At 54.0% G+C, this 24,906-nt stretch overlaps 1 protein-coding gene across 2 annotated transcripts in view; it reads right to left on the bottom strand.

Annotated features, from left to right (window-relative positions):
• Positions 1 to 5,788: 5,788 nt before the first annotated feature.
• CYTH4 (cytohesin 4) overlaps positions 5,789 to 24,906 on the bottom strand; it is a 42,028-nt gene continuing 22,910 nt past the window's right edge. For both annotated transcript variants that reach the window (XM_004373828.2, XM_023729043.1), the window contains exons 8-14: positions 21,975 to 22,123; positions 15,174 to 15,285; positions 13,177 to 13,253; positions 12,740 to 12,811; positions 12,085 to 12,239; positions 10,561 to 10,629; positions 5,789 to 10,450 (exon numbers count right to left, since the gene is read on the bottom strand). In XM_004373828.2, the coding sequence (XP_004373885.2) occupies positions 10,336 to 10,450; positions 10,561 to 10,629; positions 12,085 to 12,239; positions 12,740 to 12,811; positions 13,177 to 13,253; positions 15,174 to 15,285; positions 21,975 to 22,123 (749 nt within the window). In that variant the 3' untranslated portion in view covers positions 5,789 to 10,335. The remainder of the gene's footprint in view (positions 10,451 to 10,560; positions 10,630 to 12,084; positions 12,240 to 12,739; positions 12,812 to 13,176; positions 13,254 to 15,173; positions 15,286 to 21,974; positions 22,124 to 24,906) is intronic.

Below are 24,906 nucleotides of genomic sequence, written 5' to 3'. Positions count from 1 at the left end.
TGTAGCAAGCAAGAGGTGTCTGTTATCGTTGCTCTATAATAGCCCTGGCTGACAGCTGAGGAAAGACAGAAAAATCCTCAGGTAAACCAGCAAAGGGCAGGAGCAGCCAGTTCACATAAGGAAACACAAATGCTTAACCACCCCATGGAAAAAGCTCATTCTCACTTGGAGACGTAAAAGAAATGAGAACATTAATAAATGCAATTCCATGCAAATTAAAAAATATTTTAAAACACGAAGCTATCTTAATCTATTACTGAATAACTATAACTGTATTTAATTAGCTCTTGTTACACGCCTGGCACTCCTTAAAGAGCTCTACAAATGTTAGCTACTGGAATCCTCATGATGGTTTCATTTCACAGAAGAAGAAACTGAGGCTGAGAGAGGTTAATTACAGAGTAATTACATAATTTACCCAGGGTTCCACAGCTGGTGAGTAGCTGAGCAGAGCCATCAAAGCAGGGGGCTTATGTTATTGCCTTGGAACTTATTGTTGTTTTTGTGAGGTGCTGCTGAGTCGGTTCTGACTCCTAGTGACCCCACCTATAATAGAACAAAATGCTGCCTGGTCCTGTGCCATCCCCACAATAGTAGATTTGTTTGAGCCCATTGTTGCAGCCACTGTGTCAATCCATCTCATTGAAGGTCTCCCTTTTTTTCACTGACCTTCTACTTTATCAAAAATGGTGCTTTTCTCCAGGGATTGGCCCCTCCTGATAACGTGTCCAAAGTACATCCCCGCTCCTAAGGAGCATTCTGGCTGTACTTCTTCCAAGACAGATTTGTTCATTTTTTTGGCAGTCCATGGTATAGTCAATATTCTTCACCAACATCATGATTCAGATGTGTCAATTCTTCGGTCTTCCTTTTTTGTTGTCCAGCTTTTGCATGCATACGAGGCAATTGAAAATACCATGGCTTGGGTGAGGCGCACTTTAGTCCTCAAAGTGACATCTTTGCTTTTTAACATTTTAAAGAGGTCTTTCGCAGCAGATTTTCCCAATGCAATACGTCGTTTGATTTCTCAACTGCTGCTTCCATGGGCGTTAATTGTGAATCCAAGTAAAATGAAATCCTTGACAACTTCAATCTTTTCTCTGTTTATCATGATGTTGCTTATTGGTCCAGTTGTGAGGATTTTTGTTTTCTTTATGTTGCTGTGTAATCCATTCTGAATGCTGTAGTCTTTTACCTTTATCAAGACTTGTTAGAAATGCCAATTCTCAGGCCCCAACCCAGACCTACTGAATCAGAAACTCTGGGGGTGGGGCCCAGCAATCAGTGAACTGCTTCAGTGGAGCTGTGCTCCATAGGGTTTTCAATGGCTGATTTTTTGGAAGTAAATCTCCAGGCCTTTCTTCTGAGGCACCTCTGGGTGGACTCAAACCTCCAACTTTTTGGTTAGCTGCCAATCGTGTTAACTGTGTGAACCACCCAGGAACTCCTTACCGTAGGTCCAAACCAAAACCCGTTGCTGTCGAGTTGATTCCGACTCATAGTGACCCTATAGGACTGAGTAGAACTGCCCTATAGGGTTTCCAAGGAGAGCCTGGTGGATTCGAACTGCCAATCTTTTGGTTAGCAACCGAAGCTCTTAACTACTACACCAGCAGGGTTTCCTCACCCTTGGTACACACCAAGTGTCATGGATTGAATTGTGTTCCCCAGAAATATATGTCAACCTGACTAGGTCATGATTCCCAGTATTGTATGATTGTTTACCATTTTATCATCTAATGTGATTTCCCTATGTGTGGTAAACTCTATCACTATGATGTAATAAGATGGATTAGCGGCTGTTATGTTGATGAGGTCTACAAGATTAGATAATGTCTTAAGCCAATCTCTTTTGAGATACACAAGAGAGAAGTGAGCAGAGAGACACGGGGACCTCATACCACCAAGAAAACAGTGCCAGGAGCAGAGTGCATCCTTTGGACCTGAGGTTCCTGCGCTGAGATGCTCCCAGACCAAGGGAAGACTGATGACAAGGACCTTCCTCCAGAGCCGACGGAGAGAGAAAGCCTTCCCTTAGAGTCTGAATTTAACCTTGTAGCCTACTGGACTGTGAGAGAATAAACTTCTCTTTGTTAAAGCCATCCACTTGGGGTATTTCTGTTATAGCAGCACTAGATGACTAAGACACTACGTATTTGGGCAGATGGTAAGATGCTACTTCCCCATTGGCCATGTGATTTGCTTTGGCCAATGAAATGTGAGTGGAAGTGATACATCGTGTCCAGACAGAAATTTTAAGAGCTGCCGCCTTCTGCTACAGTGTCCCCGGCAGCCAAGATGGCACCTCCTTAGCTTGGGTCTCTGAGTGACTAGGATGTGCAACCCCCACGCAACCCTAGCTCCCCATCCCCACTGCGCATGCAGTCTGAGCAAGACACAAACTCTTGTGTGTGAAGCCACTGAGATTTGGGGGCTATTACCCGAGCATAACCTAACCTGTCCTGACTGGTATACGTGGGGAAATACTGATTTTCTGTGGTGCTAAGGAAAAGACAAAGGAGCTCTGGTGGCGTAATGGTTAAAGCGCTTGGCTGCTAACTGAAAGGTCAGTGGTTCGTACCCACCAGCCACTCCTCGGGAGAAAAGACCTGGCAATCTGCTTTCGTAAAGATTATACCCTAAGAAACCCTATGGGCAGTTCTACTCTGTCCTATAGGGTCACTATGAGTCACACAACAACAACAACAAGGAAAAGACAGACAGCCCTGGTGGTGCAACAGTTAAGCGCTCGGTTAAGTGCCAACTCGACAGCACCCAACAACAACATCAGGAGAAAGACACGGGCTACAAAATTGTATGCGCAAGGGGTTAACGTGCTTGGCTGCTAACCGAAAGGTTGGAGGTTTGAGTCCACCCAGAGGCATCTCAGAAGAAAGATCTGGAGATCTACTTCTGAAAAACCAGCCATTGAAAATCCTATGGAGCGCAGTTCTACTCTGACACACATGGGGTCGCCATGAGTTGGAATCAACTCAACAGCACCTGGTATTGGTAAAACATAAAGCATATAGGTTTGCTGGAAATAATCTGAAATACTTATAATATCAGGTGGAGGAATTCTTGGTCTAATTTTTTTTCTTCTTGTTTATTGCATTTCCCAATTTTTTATAATGAGCATATTTTATTATCATTATTATTTTAAATGGAGGACATTTTATTTAAAAAAAATTTCTTTGGGTTAAAAGCTGGGTCATCTCTGGGCTCTTCTTTATTAAATGAAAATCCCTTGGTGGAGGGAGAAAGAGAAGAGAGTTAAGCTTTAGCCTCAAAGGATCAAAGGGACTGAAGAGGTTGAGAAGTTAATCCACCTCTTCTGCTCCAGTCTCTGGCTGGCTGCCGGGTCCTACTGGCCTCTGCAACTCAACGGAAATCCATTGATCAGATGCCACTTCCTGGCCGTGTGACTCTGGGCAAGTCATCAACTCTCTGAGTCGCCATGTTCTCATCTGTTAAGTGGGAATAACTGTCTACCTCATGGGCTACTGGAGGATGGAGGAGATGATGTATGCTCAGTAAATGTGGTGCCCTTGGCCTCTGTCTTCTTCATGGAACCTCCGTGTTTGATGACTATGGCATGTCCCTTAACCTCTGTGAGCCTCAGTTTCTCTGGAAGAAAGGGAAGGATGATCTTACTGGCCAAGGCATTTATGGATTGGGCTAGAAGTCCAATGCAGAAGCAGAGGGGGAAAAGGAGAAGGCCCATGGGCCTTGGGGAGAGGGGGACCTGAGCCCAGCAACAGAACCTGGAACTCTGCTCTCCTTGAGCCCCGGCAGCCCCAGACCATGAAGCCAGCTCACTAAAGACCAAAACTGTGAACACATGTTGAGTTGGGACAAAATTAGGTGTTGAGTCTCCTTTGGAGGTTCCATAGCTAGCACCCTTTGTTCTTCTGAAACCTCCAGGGTCCCGAAGGATCCCTGGGGGCTGGGGGCTTCCTGCTGGAGAAGGAAGGGAGGGATTCCTGCTGGAGAAGGGCTTCGGCTGGGCCTGGAAGGATGAGACCGGCAACACCCATTACCTATAGTGCTTCTGTCCAGAGCCCTCGATCTCAGGCCCCTAGGGACACCCCATCATGAACACAACACCATTATCAGTTGCCATCCAGTCGACCCCTAACTCATGGCAACCCTACGTATGTCAGAGTAGAACTGTGATCCTTAGGATTTTCAATGGCTGATTTTGGGGAAGCAGATGCCAGGCCTTTCTTCTGAGACACCTCTGGGTGGACTCAAACCTCCAACCTTTTGATTAACAGCCGAACACGTTAACAGTTTATTCCACCTGTGTTTTTGTTGTGGTTAGCTGCCGTCAAGTTGCTCCTGACTCATGGCGACCCTGTGTGTGCAGAGTAGAACGGCTCCATAGGATTTTCAAGGTCGCGGCCTTTCAGAAGCAGATCGCCAGGCCTGTCTTCTGAGGCGGCTCTGGCTGGGTTTGAACCAACAATCTTTTGCCTAGTAGTGAAGCGCTTAGCCGTTTGCGCCACCTAGGCCGCTGTACCACCTGGGGAATAGCAGCTGTTTGCAGAAGACTGGTGGGGGCCAGGCTCCTTGCATTCGTTAGCGGTCCACACCGCACCGCTTCGAGGCAGGGCTTGACGAGACTTGTAAAGAGCAATAGTTAACTGGAATTGAGGCCCCCAGAGATGGTCCTCAAACTCAGTGTGACCCTGTTCATTTCCCCCTCTTTCCAAACCTTACTCCTACCTGTTTTTTCTTGGGCCAGTTGGGTGTCCTCAAATCTTAACTCTGGGGGCCCATCAAGCCTCCCACAAATCTTAATCCTGGGGGCCCATCAGGCCTCCTCCTCCCACCCTCAAAGCCATGCTGCTCCGGTCCTACCCCAGCTACCACCCTATCCCTCACTCACCTCCTCTGGGCTCCTGGTGGACACCTGGCCTCCTTAATCCACCACGACAAGCAGACAAAGGGATGCCCCCAAAAAAGCCCCAACCCTGCCTCTCTTCTGCTTTGACCCTTCCTCAGCTCCCCAGTGCCAGCCAGATGAAGCCTGACTGCTCTGGCCCTCCAATCCATGCCCAGCTTCTGTTCTACCTGAAGCCCTCCTGTTCCAGGGGCAGGCCCCTCCAGGCCCAGTGAAGACTTCAACATTTCCCCAACATGCCAAACTCTTCACTGTTTTGGGGCTCTGTATTTCATATCAGGAGTGCCCCCCCTTGCCTGGCAGATGTCTCCCCAGCCCTCCCACACCCCCAGGCTCCCATCCACATCCCTATCACTGCCACCTTCACTTGAGGTCATTGCTTCCTCCTGTCTCCCCTGCCTCCGGCCTGCAGTTGCCTCTGATTCATCGCTGTTTCTCCCGGAGCCCTTATACCGCCAGCCCAGCCTGGAGTGCCAGTGTGTTCTCCCCCAGTGAGGCCCCACGGAGTCTGGCATTTCTCCTGGAGGGAAGTTGTGGATTTTAGGCAGAGGAGGAGGCTATGCTCACTGCTGTCTGGAGGAAGATGAATCGGGTGGAGTGATGCTGCCAGACTGGCAGGGGGTGGAGGGGCCGCTTGGTAGGGACCAGCCCTCTCTGCAGGGGCGGGGGTTTGGGAGGGGAGGCAGCTGGCTGAACATCCCCCAGGGAGCCCCGGCACCATGCTAGGTGCCATATCTTGCACCACATCAAATTCCCACCACCTCCCTGGGAGTTTACACAGGGGGGTGTGGGTCCAGACAGGCCCAGCCACTTGTTCAAGGTCACACAGCACCTTGGGGCAGGGCCAGGATTTCGAGATGTGTCCCACTTCCAGGCTTTGCTCTTCAACCATCCTGGGTGACGTCTGGTGGCCGGCGGGATGGGAGTGGGGCAGGCTGGCTGAGTGGCTGGGTCCCTGGTGCCAGGGGAGGCCAGACTTTCAGGACCTTCCAGAGGTGGTCCTTCTCTGGCTGGAAGGAGGAGCCCGAGGTGGGCGGTGGGCGGAGCTCTGGTGGGAGGAGGACTGCCTTCAATTCTTTGATGCTCTAGCTTTGTGGACCCCTGGGGAAAGCCTGAGTCATCGCTGAGCCCGGCAAACATATTTAGCTCCTTTCATTGTCCCTAATAAATCAATTTCTCCAGACCTCTCACACCTGCCACTCAACTCCTGGCTGCCCCCGCCCCATCTGCTGTCCTCCCTGGCACCCAGGGTACAGGGCCCCAGTGCCAGCTCTGGGTCATCAGGGCTCAGGATGGGGGTTTTACCATACCCTGGAGACCTGGCAGGGGACCTCCATGCCCTTTCAGCTCCCTTGCCCTCTCCTGCTCCATCCCAGGGCCTCAGTCCTGTGCCGGGCTGTCTGCTCCCATGTTGGGATGGCCTCTGTTCAGCCATCCAGAGTGTTCCTGAATCCCCAGGCAGGGCTTCATGCCGTCAGAGAGGAGGAAGAGCTCAATCAGCATCCTGCGCAAAGCTCAGCGCTGGCCAGGGCCCAGCCCCCCTCCACCTTGCATCCTCTTTGTCCACCATAGTCTTGCCCTACCCTGGGTCTTGTGTTTGGGGCCGAGGAAGTCCCAGAAAGACCTCATTTTATTCTGCATCCTAGTCTTGTCTCCTTTTGGCCCCTTTGGCTGGAAGGCCCAGGCCTCCACTTAGCTAATCTTTCTGGGCACCTCCTCCAAGAAGCCTTCAAAGATCTTTAACCTCCACCATGAATCTTCCCTCCCCAGTGACTCCAGACTGTCCTGTATTTCCATGCAGGCACACAGTCTGCCTTATAATGGGAAGCACTTACATAACCCTGAGTAGGTTTCCAGCACTGTTCTAAGGACTTGCATGTATTTAATTATCTCCATTTTATAGATGGAAAAACTGAGGTGCAGAGAGCTTAAGAAACTTGCTTAAGATGCAGAGAATAAGTGGTAGAGATGAGCCTTGAACCCAGGCCCTAGGGTCCCAGAGTAACAGCTCTCACTGCCGCCCCCCGTGGCCTTTTGCAGTAAGTGACTTTTGTGGTTTCTGCTCGTCTGCCTCCATTCCTCCTGGAGCAGGGGCTGCGTTGCACCCATGTCTGGGACCCTCTGGCACACAGAAGTCCCTGTTAAAGGTTTGTGTCATGGAACTTACTGGTTCAATCCTTCAGGGAGGAAAATAATACTAAGAGAGGGTAAGCAACTAACTCAGTGTCCACAGCCAGAAGGTGAGAGAGCTGGAGTATCCCACCTCCCAGGCTGAGTAGGGGAGACTGTGTTCAGGGATGGTGGGAGGGGGTGCCCTGGGTGTCTGTTGGACTGCTTGAGCCCGCAGGCCCTAGTGGACCAGCTGCACTCTCCCCTCCCCCCACCGCGTGCCCAGGCCAGGACTCTGCTCTGGACAGAGGCCCGACAGACCCTGTGAGGGGCTGCTGGTCAGGGCCCCAGCCTGGCTGTGGTGTCAGAACCTCTCATCCATGGGTGGTGGGAGCCCCCTGCTGCCCAGAGCGAGGAGTAGCAGAATGTCAGGCAGGTGGGCAGAGTCAAGGGGTCTGGGCCGATAAGCCAGAGCCGGACTCGCCCAATTCCCGATGGTGACCGAGGGATGGTGACAAGGGAGGCCATGCCCACCTCTCAGGCCACTCCCCACCCGCTAGCAGCACCGACGTTCTCGCAGTTTCCTGTGGTTCCAGACATTTGCCCTTGCTGGTGCTGAGCCCAGAGCACCTTTCATCAGCTGACTTCGGTCTAACCAGCAATGATTATGCACCTACTTACTGTGTGTGAGGCACTGAGCAAGTGCACAGCCTGGCTGCCTCGTCTGAGAAGCCTCCCCAGATTGCCCAGCTCAGCCCAGCCCAGCCCTCTGCTGGCCCCTGTACCTGGCTCTATTCTAGCACAAGTCACCTGGGCTGTAACTGGCTGTTTACGCCTGTCTTCCCCATAGACTTGAGCTCCTTTTGAGGACAGAGGCTTTGTCTTGATCATCTTTAGACCCTTGGTTCTGTGCGTGGAATCTGGCACATAGTAGGTGCTCAGTAAGCGTGGCCTGAATGAAAAAATGTGTGGATAAGTTGATCATTCAAATGGTGGAATTTCAGGCAGGTGGCTGGGTTAGGGCATGGGGTTAACTGGGTGCCCTGCACATTCTAAGGTGGCTATCTAGAGTCATAGAATGCAAGCCCCATGTAGGCAGGGATTCTGCCTTCTTCCACCAGTGCCTGGAACAGTGCCTGGCATGCAGCAGGCACTCAGTAAATGTTTGCTGAGAGCACAAATAAATGAAGGTTACCAAATTCAAGGCCCACTGTAGCATGCCAAGTCATTATTTAAGCCAGCCTGGGCTTGCATCCCTCTAGTGACAGAGAGCTTATCACCCATCTCCTGAAGCAGCAGCCTTTTCCATTTCTGGTCAGCGCTGCCTGCTAAAAAGTTCTTTTGCATTTTTCTGAGCTTGGCAGAACTAGCTCACACTACCCTTGCCCCACAGGAGTTGTGTCCTTGTGGCCCAGCTGCTGGGGACTTCTGTCTAGCACAGCAGCCCCAGTGCCTCCGAGGACAAGGTTCCAGAGCCTACCCTGCCCAGTCTGACCCTCTTGCCCTCATTTGGTGTGAAAGACTAAGGTGGGGCCTGGGGTGGTAGACATGACCATGGAGAGGACAGAGCCCCAGGCACGAGTTGGATCATGAGCTTTATTCTCGTCTATGAGTGATTTCCAGAATAGCTGCTCATACCCAGAAAATCACTGATTCTACCCACTTAGTGGTGGAGGAGGAAGCCGAGGATCAGAGACAACAAGGAGTGGGCCAAAGTCACACAGCCAGTGTGTGCCAGAGGCAGGAGAGGACCTCTGGCCTCCTGACTCCCGGCCCAGTTCTCCTTCCACAATTCCTGGCTGCCCCTTTATGGGCCAAACAGGGCAACAGAGGTGGAGCTCATCTCCCAGGCTGGGATCTGCAGAATTCCTCAGATGTTCAGCAAGGCTTCTGCTGGATGCTCCTGCAGATACCAGCCCCGACCCTTGATGGTGCAGTATCATTACCAGATGCTTGCCCACCTCCAGGGACAGGAATCGCATCATGTCACAAGGCAGCTACTCCATTCTTGAGCAGTCCCGACCCTGTGGAAGGGTGTGGGGTGGGGGGGTTGCCCTTGGAGCTGCTGCTCCTCCTGGGGAATCCACCTGGCTTCTGCTCGCCCACACAGGCTGGCAGTGGGGCAGAGTCAGCTCCATTTGCTGTTCCCCCGCCAGGGAATTTCCCTCCAGGGACTCTCCGGGGCCTGTGCGAGGGAGTGAGAAGTGCTTCTGAGAAGCAGCCTGTTCATGGAATCCTCCTCCAGGCTGGGTCCCACCTGGAGACAGAGCTGCCTGCCTAGGGTAGGATGTCAGCTCTACTCTGGCAGGGCTGCTGCAGAGGGTCTTGGGACCCTGGAGCTCACTGGGGCTGTCCCTCACTGCCACAGGCCCCTGGCTAGTGGTCCAGCAGGGAAGCTGTGGCTGAGACTCTGCCTCTCCAGGCATGAGCCCTGCATCTCTCGTCAGCTCAGGTGCTGCCTCCAGGCAGCCCTTCTGATAGCCACAGCTCACAAAGCACAGTCTTCTTGGCCTCTTGGTTGAACCACCAGTCTTGCTTGAGTCCCGTCTGTCTGGGATGCTCTCTGCCATTTCCTTGAGGGGTTTCAACTGCCCCTGTCCTTCAAATGGACTTCCTTAAAGGTGGAGCTCACTTCTGCTCTTGATTCCCTGGCAACCTTCCACTCAGACCCTGCCCCGGCTCAGTAAACAGGTGGACGCTCTCCACCCGAGAGCTCCTTGGGGGAGGCCCAGTGCAATCCTGGCCTTCCGTGGAGAAGAGACGCCTGGAGAGGAGGAGGCTGGCCAGTTCACCACTGTTGGGGTCCCGCACTGGGACTGCTTCTGCCACCCTGGGGGGTGGGGGTGGTGCCGGTACCCAGCATCCAAGGTGGGCTTTGAGAAATAGCCGTAGCACCCAGAGGGGCCAAGACATCTGTATTCCAAGCACGTTGTTTGCCAAGAACCAGAGAAGAAGCATGCCGTAGCAGAGGGCACACAGTGAGTTGACGATGAAGGCGGGACAGGAACCCTGGGGCCCAAGCTCCTGGTGTCTCCAGGCGCCCTGTCTGTGGGGCTAAGGTATGTATGTGATGAGCCCTGCTCAGGCAGGGAGGGCCAAGCCCAAGCCGAGGCCAGGGAAGGGGCAAGCAGAGATTAACACCCTCCCCCAGCTGAAGGAAGAGGCCTCGCTGAGGACAGGAAACGCTCAGGGACTTCCAGGCTTCTCCTACTTGGAGGAATGACAGCATTTCAGGGTACAAGGAGCCATTTCACAGATGAGGAAACTAAGGCCCAGAAATTAGGACAGGGTGCCGGGCCTCAGGCTAGTTTCCTTACCCTTTACTGTAGTGGACTTGGGGCAGGGGGCAATGGGGCCTCATTGCCGGACTCTGAGCCTGGGGGGCTCCCACCCAGCCTCCTGAGCTTTGCTTCCTGCCCCATTGTCAGCTGACATCTGCGGGCCAGAAAAGGGTGCACTGGGGGTGAGAGATGGGTCTCCAGGTACCACACTTCGTGGGGTTCCCAGGATGCCAGCCCCCAGCACAACCTCCCCAGGAAGCTCACTGCTTGCTGGCAATCTTCTTCTTTCGAGCAGAGACTAGGTCGTAGAAGGGCACGCGGGTGATGCTGGCTCTGGAATGAGAGTGGGAGAAAGAATTTCAGGGCTGAGCTGGTGGTCGTGGAGTCTTCGTCTCCATGAGCCTGGGACTCCCAGGGAGTGCTGGCCTGCCCCACTGCAGGGGGAGGGCCAGATGATCCCAACCAGGATGGAGCCAGGGCGAGTCCAGCTGTGAGCCTAGCCCAGCGTCCCGGGGCAGGGCTGAAGCCAGTGAGGCCCGGGGTCGGGTCCTGAGAGCCTTGGGGATTCTGCCCCAGCGGGTCCCTGGACACCTCCTTTGGGCTCCCATCATGGCTCTTAGCTGGAGGTGGGAAGAGCGCTGGGTAGGTGCCAGCAGACTTTCTTGCTGGTCCTGGCCCTGCCGATCATGAGCTGTGGCCCTGGGCAAGTCCCTCTCCTCTCTGGGCCTCAGTTTCTGGGTTTCTAAACGGGGAAAATAATGCCCGCTGCCTCTTGTGGGTAACATCCGGCCTCAAGAGGGTGGACATGATCACTCTGTGAGGGAGTATGGCTACTTCCTCCTCATCCCAGCCTCATTTCAGACCCCCAGGTCTCTCCCCGGTCCATGATGACAACATCTGGCCTTCCACCGTCCAACTTGGCACCTCAAAGCTAGGCCCTCAACTGAGGCTTTTCCTACCTGACCACACCGTTACCTGGCTGTGGCCCCCATTGCCCCCCAGGAGGAACCCAAGCTTGTCACCATGGCAACCAAGGCCTTGCCATCCTCTACAGCCTCATCTCCCACTGCCCGGCCCCCACACTGCCTGGCCCTGGACTTCCTGGCCACACCCTGCCCAGCCTGCACTGACCCCACACTGCCCGGCCCCCACACTGCCTGGCCCTGGACTTCCTGGCCACACCCTGCCCAGCCTGTACTGACCCCACACTGCCCGGCCCCCACACTGCCTGGCCCTGGACTTCCTGGCCACACCCTGCCCAGCCTGCACTGACCCCACACATTGCCCAGCCCCCATCCTGCCCAGCCCCCACGCTACCTGGCCCCATGCCATCCAGCACCCACTCCCCGGGACTCTGGGATACTCTCCAGGCAGGCCCCACACTGACCTGCCTGCTTGTCTTTACCCACACTGATCCTTCACCTGAAAGGCCCTTCCCTCCACCTGCACCAGGTACAATCCTTGCCAGCATCCCACTTCGGATGCTGATGGTGTCCAGAGCGCCATTCACCGAGCACCCACCAAGTGCAAGCTGTGCAAAGAGCTTTACAAGCAATATCTCTCATGAACAACAATCCTGTGAAGTCGCGTCTCACATCCCTGTGTCCGAGGCCTGTGCTGGGCACACAGGAGGTGCTCATGGGATGTAGGTGGAAGGGGTTTGCACGCCAGAATCAGGAGGGAAATGACAGATTAGCCCCTTTCCAGGTAAGCAGACAGGCCCCAAGAGAAGCAGGGGCTTCTGGAAGGTTGCAGCAGGCTCGTCCCCACTGTCCAGCTGCCCCTCACCGTATGGCCTCGATCCACTGGTCCCGCTCCTCGGCGCTGGCGGCCGAGATCCGGTAGGACTCGTGCTTGCCCTCCACCACCTTGCCGTCACCATCTGTCTTGCAGGCCTTTATCTTCTGGCCCTGGCAGCTGGGGTTGTAGAGCTCCAGGCAGAACTGGGTGGCAGGTGGGGGGTGCCGGCAGGTAAGGACAAGGCAGGGGTGGGAGGACTGGGCGGCTGAGCCCACCACACCCTCTGCCTGGCTCAGGGCTGCCCTCGGACCCTGGGGCAGGTCAATGTTATCAAAGGGCATGGCCTCAGTTATCACGCAGATCCTGACTCTGACATTGGCTGGGTGACCTTGAGTAAGTCACTGCTCCTCTCTGAGCCTCAGTTTCCCCATCTGTCAAATGGAGGTTTTATCAAGATAGCGAGATTGGGAGATAGGCTGAGCCTGGCACACACTAAGTGCTCAGTGTGCGTAGTAGTAGCTGTCTTTCAGAGAAAAAGCGTCTCTTGAGGGCAGGGTGTGTCCTGCAGGGGATGGCGGGAGGGGGCACTGGCTGCTTGTCTGAGCTGCAGGGCAGCTTCTCTGAGTGTCTAGTCTTCCCTAGCCTCCCTGTCTTAGGAAATCCCCCAGCAGCTTTGGCCTCAGGCCCCCACCCTGACACCTACTGGTTTCTTGGGGTCGTCCACCTTCTGGACTGAGAGGTTCTCAAGTGGTATGATCCCTCGTGGCTCCTTGTCCTGCAGGGGGAAAGGCAAAGTCGGCACACGGAGCCTGGAGGCCAGGGCAGGGCGTGAACTCGTCGGGCTTCCTAAACCCGAAGAGGAGTGAACCCATCTTCCCAGTCTCTGTCCAGCCTTGGAGGGTGGGGGGAGAGCCTTGGCTGGGAGCTAAAAGAGCCATCTTTAAGCCTTGGCCATGCCTTGAACCTTGGCCGAGCTCCTCCCTGTCTCTGTACCTCAGTTTCCCATCTGTAAAATGGGAGTGGAGGTGGACTGAATGATCTCAAAGGGTCCCCAGGCTCTGTTAGTTGACTGCTGTGGTGGGAAGGGGGAAAAGTGGGGAGAGGCAGGGCCAGGGTGGCACTCAGGGGACCCCAGCTCACGGTGGTAAACTCAAAGTAGTAGAGGCAGTTGTCGGTCAGGATGAACCAGCGCCGTTTCCACGTCTTCACGCGGCCCCCTGCAAGAGGCCGATAGGTGTTCAGCCAGGCCCTGCCCCTCCCTGGGCCACCGACACCCTCCCTCCCTGGAAGAGCAGGGTCTCAGATACCTTCCCCTGGCCTCCACCTGAGCACCCTAGCCACCACCACTCCCCCCTTGTCCATCTTTCCTCACTCAAAAACCTTAACAGCTCCCATCACCCCAGGCTCCCCCTGAGCTGCTTGACCTTTCATTCGAAGCTCTCCTGTGATCAGGCCCTGGGACAGCAACTTGCTATTCTCTGTACTTTGCCGCCACTGTCAGCCCTGGGCTCATGTCTTGACCTGCTCCCTGCCTGGTGCTGTGCTAAGCATCTCATCTTTCATTTGCCTGGCACTGTTCTAGAGGTTTTAAACAAGTATTTACTTATTAATCCCATAACCACCTATGAGGCGGGAACCATTATCAACCCCATTTTACAGATGGGGAAACTGAGGCACAAAGAGGCTAAATTACCTGCCCAAGGGCCCACAGCAAAGCATCCTGATTCCAGAGCCCAAGCTCTTGGCCATTTTGCTACACATTTACCCTTCCCAGTGATTTTTATCCCATTTCACAGCTGTAGAAACTGAGGCTGAGGAGCCTGAGCACTGGCACACGGATGGAGGAGCTGGGCTTTGAATCCAGTACTGTGGGCTCCAGAGGCCCCTCTCCTGCCTAAGTTGGGCTGAGAGCAAGTAGTTGGGGCAAGAGGGAGGCCAGCAGTCTGCAGGGGAGGGACAGACAAGGAAGTCAGCGTGGAGAGATGGAGGGCTCAGATGGTTATCTGGCGGGTGTTGGGCAGGACTGACACAGTGCCAGGCACAGAGGAGGTTCTGGAGGCCATCCAGGTGAGGCCCCTGCTCCAACATGAGGCATCCGACCTCACCTGCCTCCAAAGGCCGCTGCCCCTTGCTGGGCCTCCCCTGCCAGAGAGCCTTCCGGGAGTGTGTGGGAGGCAGGGGCAGATGGCTGGGGCCTGCGGTTTCCCTGCCAGAGACTGCAGCAGCCGTTACCGCAGCGCCCACCACCGCAGCTCCCACCCACGGCTCCTCTTGCAGGGCTGAGGCCCAGACGCTGCTGCTGAGGGCAGGCCCTCCCGCCCCCCAGGCATCTTGAGGAGAGGCTCCCTGAGTCACATCCTGCGGCACACCCTCCCCTCCTTCAGGGGCATGTAGCCCTCCACCCACCAACATCTGCCACTTGCTGGCTGTATGGCCTGGGGAAGGTGCCCTAACCTCTCTGAGCCTTGGCTTCCTCAGAGTGCCAACCCCAAGGCAGGGCTGAGTGAGAGGCTAGGGCCTCATCTGCACTTAGTAGGTCCTGAATAAATGGTAATTCCCACCAAGACGCCTCAGCCCAGCCCTCTGGGAGGAGAACCAGAACTGCAGTTGATGTGTTTGTCTGTGGATCTGTGTGCCTCTCATACCTGAGTTCCCGCTCGCTTTCTTCTCCCCGCTGCCTCCCCCTCATTCTCTGGATGGATGGGTAGGGTGGGGCAGGGTGGGGCAGGGTGGGTGCTGGGGTCGGGACCTGGGGCCAGGCTGACTCCACCCCAAGGCTGCATGTGAGTGTAAGCGTGTGTGCTGGGACGTACATGAATGTGTGTCAGGGCACTTGCCAATGTGTATGTCAGTGCGTGTGCTTGCGTGTGCATGAGTGTGCATGTCAGCACATATGCATGAGTGTGCAGGCATGTCAGCTTGTGTGCCTATGTGTGCATGAATGTGTGTCAGTGCGTGTGCCAGAGTGTGCCCGTGTGTGCGTGTTTCAGCACGTGGGTCCGCATGTGCATGTATGTGTAGGCAAGTCATTGCACGTGCAGGCATGTGCCTGAGTGTGCATGCCAGCACATGTGCTGACGTGCGTGTGCATCAGCGGCACACATATGTGCATCAGTGGGTGCCCATCAGCCTCTCACCCAGCTTCAGCAGCCAGCCCTCCCGGTCCGGGTTGAAGAAGGTGTGAGTGAGGTCATTGCCGTCGTCCTCTGGGATGGAGAAGGGCTCGCTCTTGATGCTGTCGAAGAGGTTCTGCCGAGAGAAGGGAGGGAAGGATCTGCTGTGACGTCTGTCCACCCCAGTGAGGGGCTTGGGCCAACCTGACCTGTGTGGCTGTGGCCAGGTCACTCCACCTCTGGGCAAACTCCTTCCTCTCCTGCTAGCTCATGGCTGGCTCCTGGGTCCCCCTCGGTGAAACCCTCCCTGGTTCCCCAGCCCCACTTGGAGCCCCTCCTCTCGCTGGGGCTGGCCTTGCCCGCTCTCCAGTGTCACTCCTTCCCCCAGACCACATGCTACTGTCGGGCAGAGAAAGTGAAGTTCAGCATCTCAGAGAGTCCACTTTCTGCCCTGCCCACAAGCCCCCACAATGTGTCAGTACTTTGACATATGAGGACAAGAACACTGGCTTTGGAGTCAGACAGTCTGGGTGAAAACCCCAGCTCAGTCACTCAATGGCTGTGTGACCCTGGGCAAGCTTCTCAACCTCTCTGAGCTGCTGTGCCCTCATCTGAAAAATGGAGAGAACACTACTAACCTCCCTGGGTTCTGGGGGAGTAACTGGACTACACAGGGGTCAGAAGCCCCTCCTCTCTCCTCAAGTCAAGGGGAAGGTGGTGAGGAGGGAGTACACCCCCTCCCTCCCCCTCTTTGCCCCGACCACCTAGAGCTGCTCTTTCAGGGCAGATGAGTGAGTTCTGGACTGTCATCCCTGTGTCTGGGAGTGTTGGAGACAAAGACACCCTGGCTGGGACCCATACACCCCGTACACATTTTTACCTGTGCATGTGTGCATGCACACACACACAGGCACACACATGCACATTCTGGGGCACAGCAGCCGGAGTCAGGGCCTTCTTGGACAATGCCCATGGGGAAGGGTCCCCTCCGCTTTTAGGTGCAGTAGCAGAGTCTCCCAGGTGCACCCCTGGTCGGGGGCGGGAGGGAGACACAGGTAAGTGGGGCTTGTCCAGAGGAGCTGCCAGGGAGGAGGGGGATCAGCTGCCCCGTGTAGAGAGGCCCGGCAGAAGGAGACTCAAGGGCGGGCTGCTGACCTCAGCTCTTAAAGACCCCTTTCCTAGGCAGAGGGAAGTGACCTATTCTGGGTGGGCTCCAATTGTGGGGCTGGGGGAGGAGTTCCAAGGAAGCAGATTTCAATTCTCTTTGGAGAACTTTCTAGCAGTTAGAGCTGCTGAAATACGGAAGGAGTGACCTCGAGGGTAATGAGCTCCTTGTCACTGAAGATATGCAAGCCAGGGCTGGGACCTCCTTGTGAGTGAGTTGTAGATGTGAGTGCTAGATCATGCCTGTGTTTTCTGAATCCCCACCATGAGGACTGGGGTTCCATGAACAACTTGCCCAGATTTCCAAGTGTTTCAAAAAAACAGATTGAAAACTGTTTCTTTCTGCTTATTAAAACCAGACACAATATTGTGTCTCCGTTGATAATTAAATCATTTCCTTTGGTTGCATTTGTGTGTGCTGCTGTTCAGATGGTTTCCTGGAGATTTTTAACTGAAAAATTTCACTAGTATTGTTTGATTTCCCAGATTTTAGAAATGGTGTTTGTTGGTTTTTAAGGTCCATGTTGATTTGGGAGCTTAGGGGTGCAGGCCTGAAGCATCTTTTCCAGGGCTTGACAGAGGTGGGGGCTCAACTCTGGCTGTGGGGGTGTAGGGTGGGGAGGAGCAGGGACCAGTTTCTCTTTCTACACCCCTTAGAACAGTCCAGAAGCCCCTCTCTCCTCTCCTACCCAGGCCCAGCACAGCCCTGGGAATTCCCAAGTGGTGTTCGCTGGCTGTTTGAACAAGTGCCTGCCACCGGAAGGCTGTCAGCAAAGCTGTCACCATAGAAATATTTGGAAGTCCCAGGAGGCAAGCAGGGGCAGAGAGGGGGCCTCAGACCCACAAAACCCACAGGGGGACCCGGCAGCTTCTGTGATCCCCTTATCAGCCTGGTACATTCTGCCCCCACAAACAAAACAGCTCAGTTCACCCACATTTCCTGAACCTTGTAAACACCAGCCTCTTCTCTGAAAGAACACACCACTGCACCCGCCCCCACTAAACCACTGGGCCCAGCTGTCTCCTCCGGCTGGGTGGACGTGATCAGAAATACAATGGCCACCTCCCAGTAGTTCGGCTGGCCCTGCATCCCTCCCATCCCCCTCTTCCTCCAGCTTTCCTCTCCCTGACTTTCTGTCCAGATTGCTCAGAAGGGCTGACACCCCCTTCCCCAGGCTCCAGCAGTGGGCGAGTGACTCACGTCTTAGCCAGTCAGAGCATTTCATCCTATTGGCCTCAGGATTGGCACATGGAAGGTCATGTGACCCCAGCCAGCCAATGAGCCTTAATTCTGGGTCTTTTTGTTTGAACTGCTGCGAAAGAGGGCTTCTAAGTAAGATGGAAGCCTGGAGGTGCCTGGGCATCTCTTCCATCACTTGGGGAGAGCCTGCCTAAGAGGAAAGCCAACACAGAGGAAAGGAGAACTGAGTCCTGATGTTACTGAAGGCTCCGGAGTTAGATAGTCATGGGTTCAAATCTAGACTCCTCACAGACTATGAGACCACTGGCCAGCTACCTCTCTTTGACCTCAATTTCCTTAGCTGTAAACTGGGGATGGTACCTGCTGCCCAAGGTTGTTGGGATGACTTAATGAGACAAAGTGCTTAGTTAGAACTGTGTCCCGTACACGGGCAGTTCTGATAACTGGCTGCCCTCACCAGTATTACAATTGTTTACACCACTCTGCCTGGAGTCCCTGGATGGTGCAAACAGTCAAGCACTCAGCTGTGAACTCCAAGGTTGGAGGTTCAAGTTCACCCAGAGGTACGTTGTAAGAAAGACTTGGTGATTCGCTTCTGAAAAAATCAGTCATTGAAAACCCTATGGATTACAGTTCTACTCTGGCACACATGGGGTCACCATGAATTGGAACTGACTCAATGGCAACAGAGTCTTGAGTCTCTAAGCCCTGGGGGAGTAGCCCAAGGTTCGAGGCTCCCTGTTAGGTTCCACTTGCAACACTTACTGCTTATACCCCTTCTGGCAGTGACCAGTTGTGAGTCCTGGGAGGCAATTAGATTGGAGTTCTGCACCCGCTCCTGCCTCAGTGGAGAGGAGGACCTAGGACAGCAGGGGGTCCTCCTGTGGTAGGAGCTGGCCCCTGGGGTCCCGTCACTGAGACCCACTGCCTGGACTGGGCCGGGTGCTCTGATCCCACTGTTCTTGGGGAGAGGTAGATTCAGAGCTCTCCTTGTGGGGGCAGTGTGCACGTGTGTGTGTGTGCATGTGCTTTGTGTGTGTGTTGGAGCAGTGGCAGGACGATGGGTGACCGGAGCCTGATGACACCCCTTCCTCTGCCCGTTCTCCCTGAGATGTGGGGTGAAGCAGTCTAGTCTCCAAGCCTGTGGGGGCAGGGCTTGGACAAGGACCCAGGAGTCCAGCTGCCAGCTGCAGAAGGCATCTGGGCTGGCAGTCGGTTCCCCTGCTGGGGCCTCAGTTTCTCCACCTGTAACAGGAGACGGTGGAGAGCCCTCCTGTGTTCTTGTCCTCTCTCCCTCCCCTCCTCCACCCTTGACCCCTCCCACTCTCTCAGGGTGAGTGGTTTCTCTCTCAGCATTTCTAGGTTCCTGCCAAGTGCCAGGTATTCCATGTGCTTTATCTCAGCTCATCTCAGCTTCTCGGGGGGAACAAGGTGAGGTCAGTGTCGTTAGCCCCCTTCACAGATGAGACTGAGGCTCACACCCAAGGTCATGCAGCCTTAAGGGCAGAGCTGGGGTTTGATCTCCTATCCACCTGCCTGTCGCCCACTCCCAATGTGCACCCCTCATGGTCTGTGTGGCCTTGGCTTGACCTCTCTTTAGGGGATGGATCTGTGGAAATTTAGTTTTCATAATGGGCTCAAGCTGGAGTCACTCTCTGGAGAAACCTTCTGCAAAGTTGTGAACTTTGAATATCTGAATGTGCTTAAAGCTGAGTCCTTGCTTTACACAAGGGGAAAATGAGGCCGGGAGAGGGGGCAAGACGGCCCCCAAATCCATACGTGTAAGCTTTGAATGGCAAGGTCCAAGCCTGTGTGGTTCTCTTTGACCATGCTCTGGGAAATTTCTGGCTTAATGAGCCACTCCAACTACCAGGCATTTTGCTAAATACCTGACATTTCTCGATTAATCCAGTGAGCTGGGGGCTCAGAGAGGTCAAGCCACTTACAAGATGCCACATAGCCCAAAAGCGGTGTGGCCAGGACTTGCATATGACTCTGCCTCTCGCGCTCTCTCCTTTTCCCGACCAGATGCCTGCCTCTCCTGGCAGCCAAAGAGCATAATAAACCCTTCCCGACCGACCTCCCAGGCAGAATTTGAAGCTAAATTGAGATAATAGACCCAAAAGCTCTATGAGAAGAAAGTTACAAAGCTCTATACAAATGCAGCACATTGTTATTAACAAAAAGCTTGAATGGAGAAAAATACCTAAGGAGGCAGAAGCTGAAGAAGGCTCACTGGGGGCTGAGCACAATCATGTGGGCACCTGGGCATCAGGCAGGGCTGGGGCTGCAGATGTACTTAACTCATTACCTGCCAGACAGGTAGGTGTACCCTGCTCTGTGCCACCAGCAGCACAAATGCCTCTGCTTCTCAGGTGTTTGGCTAAGTGCTGTGCTTTTAATTAATTATCCCTAATAGTGACACAAGCCACCATTTAAAGCCTGTGCTATATACCTGGCAGAGACGATGCCCTTTACATTATTTTTTAATTACTACCCATGGCTGCTCTGTGACGCAGGCGTTATTATTCCCATTCTCCTGGCTGAGGGAATGGTGACTTGCAGAGGGTGATTAATGGCCAAGGTCACCCAGGAGACCTTGGGGGAGATGGGATTTGGCCTGGGCAGTCCCCCCCACCCCCAACAATGATAAACTTTCTCCTCTAGGGATCAAATCGGGTGGTGGGCTAGGGGTATCAGGGTTCTCAAACATGAGGGCCACCAGAATCATTCAAGACTCAGGCTCCAGCCCAGACTTCTGAGGCAGGAGGTGGATAGGGTGCTAAGGAGGGTGGGGTTCATGCCCCTCCTCCCCTCCCTGCTGGGCCTGATCTTGGAGGGGACTAGCCCTTGAACTGTCATTTCCTGTTTTCTCCACCAGCCTCGGAATCTCTCACTCCCGTTTTTTTTTTTTTTACAAACTGTTCTCAGCTCTGTACTATAGGAAGCAGGCAGACCCTGAGGCTGCCATTTGAAGCCCTGACCCTTTGGACCCACCCACTGCCCATCACCGTCCACATACACCCACCCCAGACAAGCCCCATTTCCCAACCTAGCCAGGCCTGGGTTCTGGCAGCTTCCTCTTTTCAGAACGCCCTTTCCCTGCTTCTCCTCTGGAAAAACTCCCATTCAACCATCAAGGCCCGGTTCAAACATCACCTCCTCTGTAAAGTCCTCCAGGAGGCCACCCTTCTCCCACCTCCAGGAGAATTCTAGCAACGTCTTCTGTGTCTCCATAGCTGTGTTCCGTGGTCAGCACAGTGTGACTCATGAAGGAGTTGTTAGTCACATATTTGTCATCTCCCCACCAGACCAAAACTTGGGCAGGATAGGGCCTGTGGTTGATTCATCCCTGGGTTCCCCGTACCGAGTGCAGGGCTTGGTATATTATGGAGGGGTGAGGGAGGGTTTGATGGGGAGACACCAGGCCTGGGTTCTGCTTGGTTCTGCCACAGGCTAATGTGTGCCTTGAGGAGGATCTCAGTCTCCTGCTCTCTAAAAGGATCTGAGTGCAGAGTTTGAGGACTTTTGACTCTGACACACTGAGAGATGAATAATCCAGGATTCTAAGAAATAGGGTGAAGGGATGCTTCTCAGAGTACCCCAAGGGTCTAAGTCTGGGAGGACTATTCTGGGTGGTCTGTCTCCAGACATCCTTCTCAAGATGGGCACTGTTCTTGAGAAGATCTATCACAGGACCAACCTCTTTTGTGATGGCCCATTCAAGACAGTCACCAGCCTGGGTGGTCCATCTCAGCATAGGCCCCTCTTGGAGTGGTCTGTCTTAGAGAAGTCCCTCTTATGTGGTCCATATATGGACAAGTGCCTCACAGGGTGGTCTGTCTCAGGACAGTCCTTGGAGTGGTCTATCTCAGAGAAACCCCTCTTATGCGGTCCATATAAGGACAAGTGCTCCATGTACCCATCTAAAGACAAGTCCTCTTAGGATGGTCTATCTCAGCACAGTCCCCTCTCACAGGAGTCCATCTCAGTACTGTCTCCTCTCACGATGATCTATCTCAGCACAGGCCCTCTCTCTGAGTGGTTTATCTCAGGACAGTCCTTTCTTGGAGTAGTCTATCTCAGCACAGGTCCCCTCTCTGAGTGGTCTATCTCAGACAGGCCCCTTTTGGCATGGTCTCTCTCAGCAGTCCCTTCTTGGAGTGGTCTATCTCAGGACAGCCACTTCTTGGGGTGGTTTATCTCAGGAGGAGCTCTCCTTGGTTGGCCCATCTCAGAATGTCTATCTTAGCACAGGCCCCCTCTCTGAATGGATTATCTCAGACAGGCCCCTCTTGGAGTGGTCTGTCTCAGGACAAGCCCCCTCTCTGAGTGGTCTATCTCAGCACAAGGCCCTCTTGAAGTGGTCTACCTCAGAGAGCCGCTCTTGGGCTATCTATCTAAGGACAGGCCCTCTCGGAGGCCCAGGGACTGAGCTGGGTGGGCCACACCCCTCTTACCCGCAGCTGCTCCTCAGGCAGGTCACTGCCGTTATTGATGCCCCGGTTCATGGACACAAAGCGCTCGAAGGGTGGCCTGTCCCGGACGTTGGGGTTGTGGAGGCTGGTGTTGAGCATGATGATGGAGAAGGACAGGACATAGCAGGTGTCTGTGGGATGAGACAGTGGTCACAGTCCTGGCCCTGGTCACTCCTCCCCTTCTCTGCCCTGACCCCTCCTCTGGGCCAAGAATCTGCAGCCCCTGCCCTGCCTCAGGGTCCTGAAGGTTCACCCCAGCCTCCTGGCTTGGTGCTTGAGGTCCAGCTTCACCTGCACTTTTTACTGAGCTCCCCCGCTCCCCACAAACTTCACTGGTCATGTTCTGAGCCCCCAGTGCCCTCCCACCCTGTGCCTTGGTTCACACACACTGGGTTCCCTGCTGGGCATGCCCTGCCCTTCCCTTTTCTGCCTATTTAAACCCTTGCTCTCTTTCAGCTCCAGCCCAGCCCTCCTTCCGCAGAGCCCTTCCAGCCCCCCTGCCCACTCTGTTCTCTGCCTGCTTGGAACTTGGAGAACACTTATTGTTGGCAACACTCTTCAGGGCTTAATCACGCGCTGCTTTGTAATCCCGCTGGCATTGTGGGTTGTGGAGCCGAGCTCCCGCTCCATTATTCAGACTTTCACGTGCCTGCGAGGGAGGCTGGGCTGATGGCTTGGGAGAGAGGTGATTGCTGCTCTGGGTCTTTTGTGCTACATTTAGGCCTGGATCCAGAGTTAGGGAAGCCCAACTGTGTCCCCAGCTCTCCTGTTGACCTTGGGGAAGTACCTGACTTCCCTGAGTCTCAGGTTTATCTCTGAAGTAGCTTTATGTTTTAAAGCATCTATGATTCCACCTCTGACATCAGTGGCATCTAGCGTGGTGGGCACTTGTCCTGTGCTAAACTCTTTATATCCCCAAGACAACCCTGTGAGGCAGGTACTGTTGCTGTTGTTAGCTGCCAGAGTTGACCCCTAACTCACGGCAACCCCCTGCACAACGGGATCAGACCATTGTAATCCACAGGGTTTTCATTGGCTGATTTTTTGGAAGCAGATCACCAGGCCTTTCCTCCTAGTCTGTCTTAGTCTGGAAGCTCGGCTGAAACCTGTTCAGCATTATAGCAATGTGCAGGCCTCCACTGATAGGTGACTATGCATGAGGTGCACTGGCCAGGGATCGAACTCTGGTCTCCCACGTGGAAGACAAGAATTCTACCATTGAACCACCACTGCCCCCTTCAGGTACCATTACTACCCCCATTTTGCAGATGAGGAAACCGAGGCAGGAGAGTTAAGTTACATGGCCAAGGTCACAAAATTAAGAACTAGTTGGACTGTGATTCAAATCTGGGGCTTTAAAAAAATTTTCCCTTTTTCCTACAAATATTAATTGAACACCTACTATGTGCTATGGGCTGGGGATTCATTAGTGAATAAATCTGACATTGTCTGTGCCCTCGTGGGACGTTTAGGCTTGTGGAGCTGATTGGTAATAGACAAGCAAACACCAAATTAATATATAACTACAGGGCAGGGCAATGCTCTATAGGAAGAGGGCAGGGGGCATGGAGGGAGAACAAGGGAGAGAGAGCAGAGGGCAGCCTGAGGAGGAGGAAGTCTTGCAACTGAGGCCTGCGGCCAGATGATGAGGCAAGAAAGGGCATTCCAGGCAAAGGCAACAGCATGTGCAAATGCCCTGAGGTGGCGAAGCGTTTTGTGGTTTGTGAAGGAGTGAGGGAGACCAGTGTGGTTGGAGTGGGGTGGGGTGGGGGCTGAAGGAAATGAGGCTGGAGAAGCAGCAGGGCTGCCAGGGACCTCTGTGAGGGCCAGAGTCCTCACTGGGGGACCCCAGGCTGCCCCCGCATGGAGGCTGTAATGTTGTCCTGCTTAGCCATATCTCCTGACACTACCGTGCAAGCACCATCAGTACACACAGCTGGGTGTGAGAGTAGGGCCTGGAAGGGAAAGGTATTGGCCCACCCTCGCATCTAGGTGGTTGGGGACCTGGGGGACCAGGGGCTTGCTTGAGGGTTCTACAAGAGCGGGGCCTCGGCCACCTTGGTCAGTCTCCATGCCCAGTGTCCAGAAGGGGCACTCGGGGATATCAGGGGAGCTGATGTGGGAGTCCTGGACACTGCACTTTAGGGGAAGGTGTTCAAACTCGAGCACGTGATGAGTTGAGTGAAGGGGAGTCGAGGGGCTGGAAGCCTTCACGTGGCTGCGCAGGGGAGTGCATGGGGCTCAGGCTCACTGTCTCTCCATCTCCGAAGGACTCAGGTGGGGAAGTTCCAGGGAGGCGCATTAGATTCTATAGGCTGTTAGTGAGCAGGGGCAGATTAACCAGTAAGCAAGGTATGCACAGGCTTAATTGTGTTTACTTACTAATCTGTAGGGAACAATTTCACATGGGTTTCAAAGACGTGGTGAAAAACAGGTGAAATTCTGCACTACAGATCAGTAAGTAAGCACAAGTAAGCCCGTGCATACCTTGCTTATTGGGTAATCCGTCCCTGGCAGGTAGTGAGGTAGTGAGCTCCCCGTCACTGGAGGGAACCAAGCCAAGGCCAGAGTGTGAGCATGTGAGGTGGAGATGTTGCGGAGGGCATTCAAGCACTGGGCAGGGGAAGATCCTGGTTCTGAGGACATGAGTCCATCAGTAAAGTGGTTAATACTGTGGACTTTGGAGTCAGGCAGACCAGAGTTTGAATCCTGGGTCCACCACTTTTTGGCTGTGTTTCCTTGGACAAGTCACTTCATCTGGGTCTGTGTTCTACTCTGTAAGAACGGATAAGAATAGTAGTGACCTCACAGAGATGATATAAGGAGTAAATGGCTTTGCAGTTGACAGATACTTAGCACACAGTGAAGTGCCAAATAAATGGCATTAGCTATTATTGCAGCGTCAGAGGCAAAA

Source organism: Trichechus manatus, unplaced genomic scaffold, assembly GCF_000243295.1.
Source record: "Trichechus manatus latirostris isolate Lorelei unplaced genomic scaffold, TriManLat1.0 scaffold00027, whole genome shotgun sequence".
NCBI classification, from domain to species: domain Eukaryota; kingdom Metazoa; phylum Chordata; class Mammalia; order Sirenia; family Trichechidae; genus Trichechus; species Trichechus manatus.
This window is presented reverse-complemented; position numbering and strand designations above follow the sequence as displayed.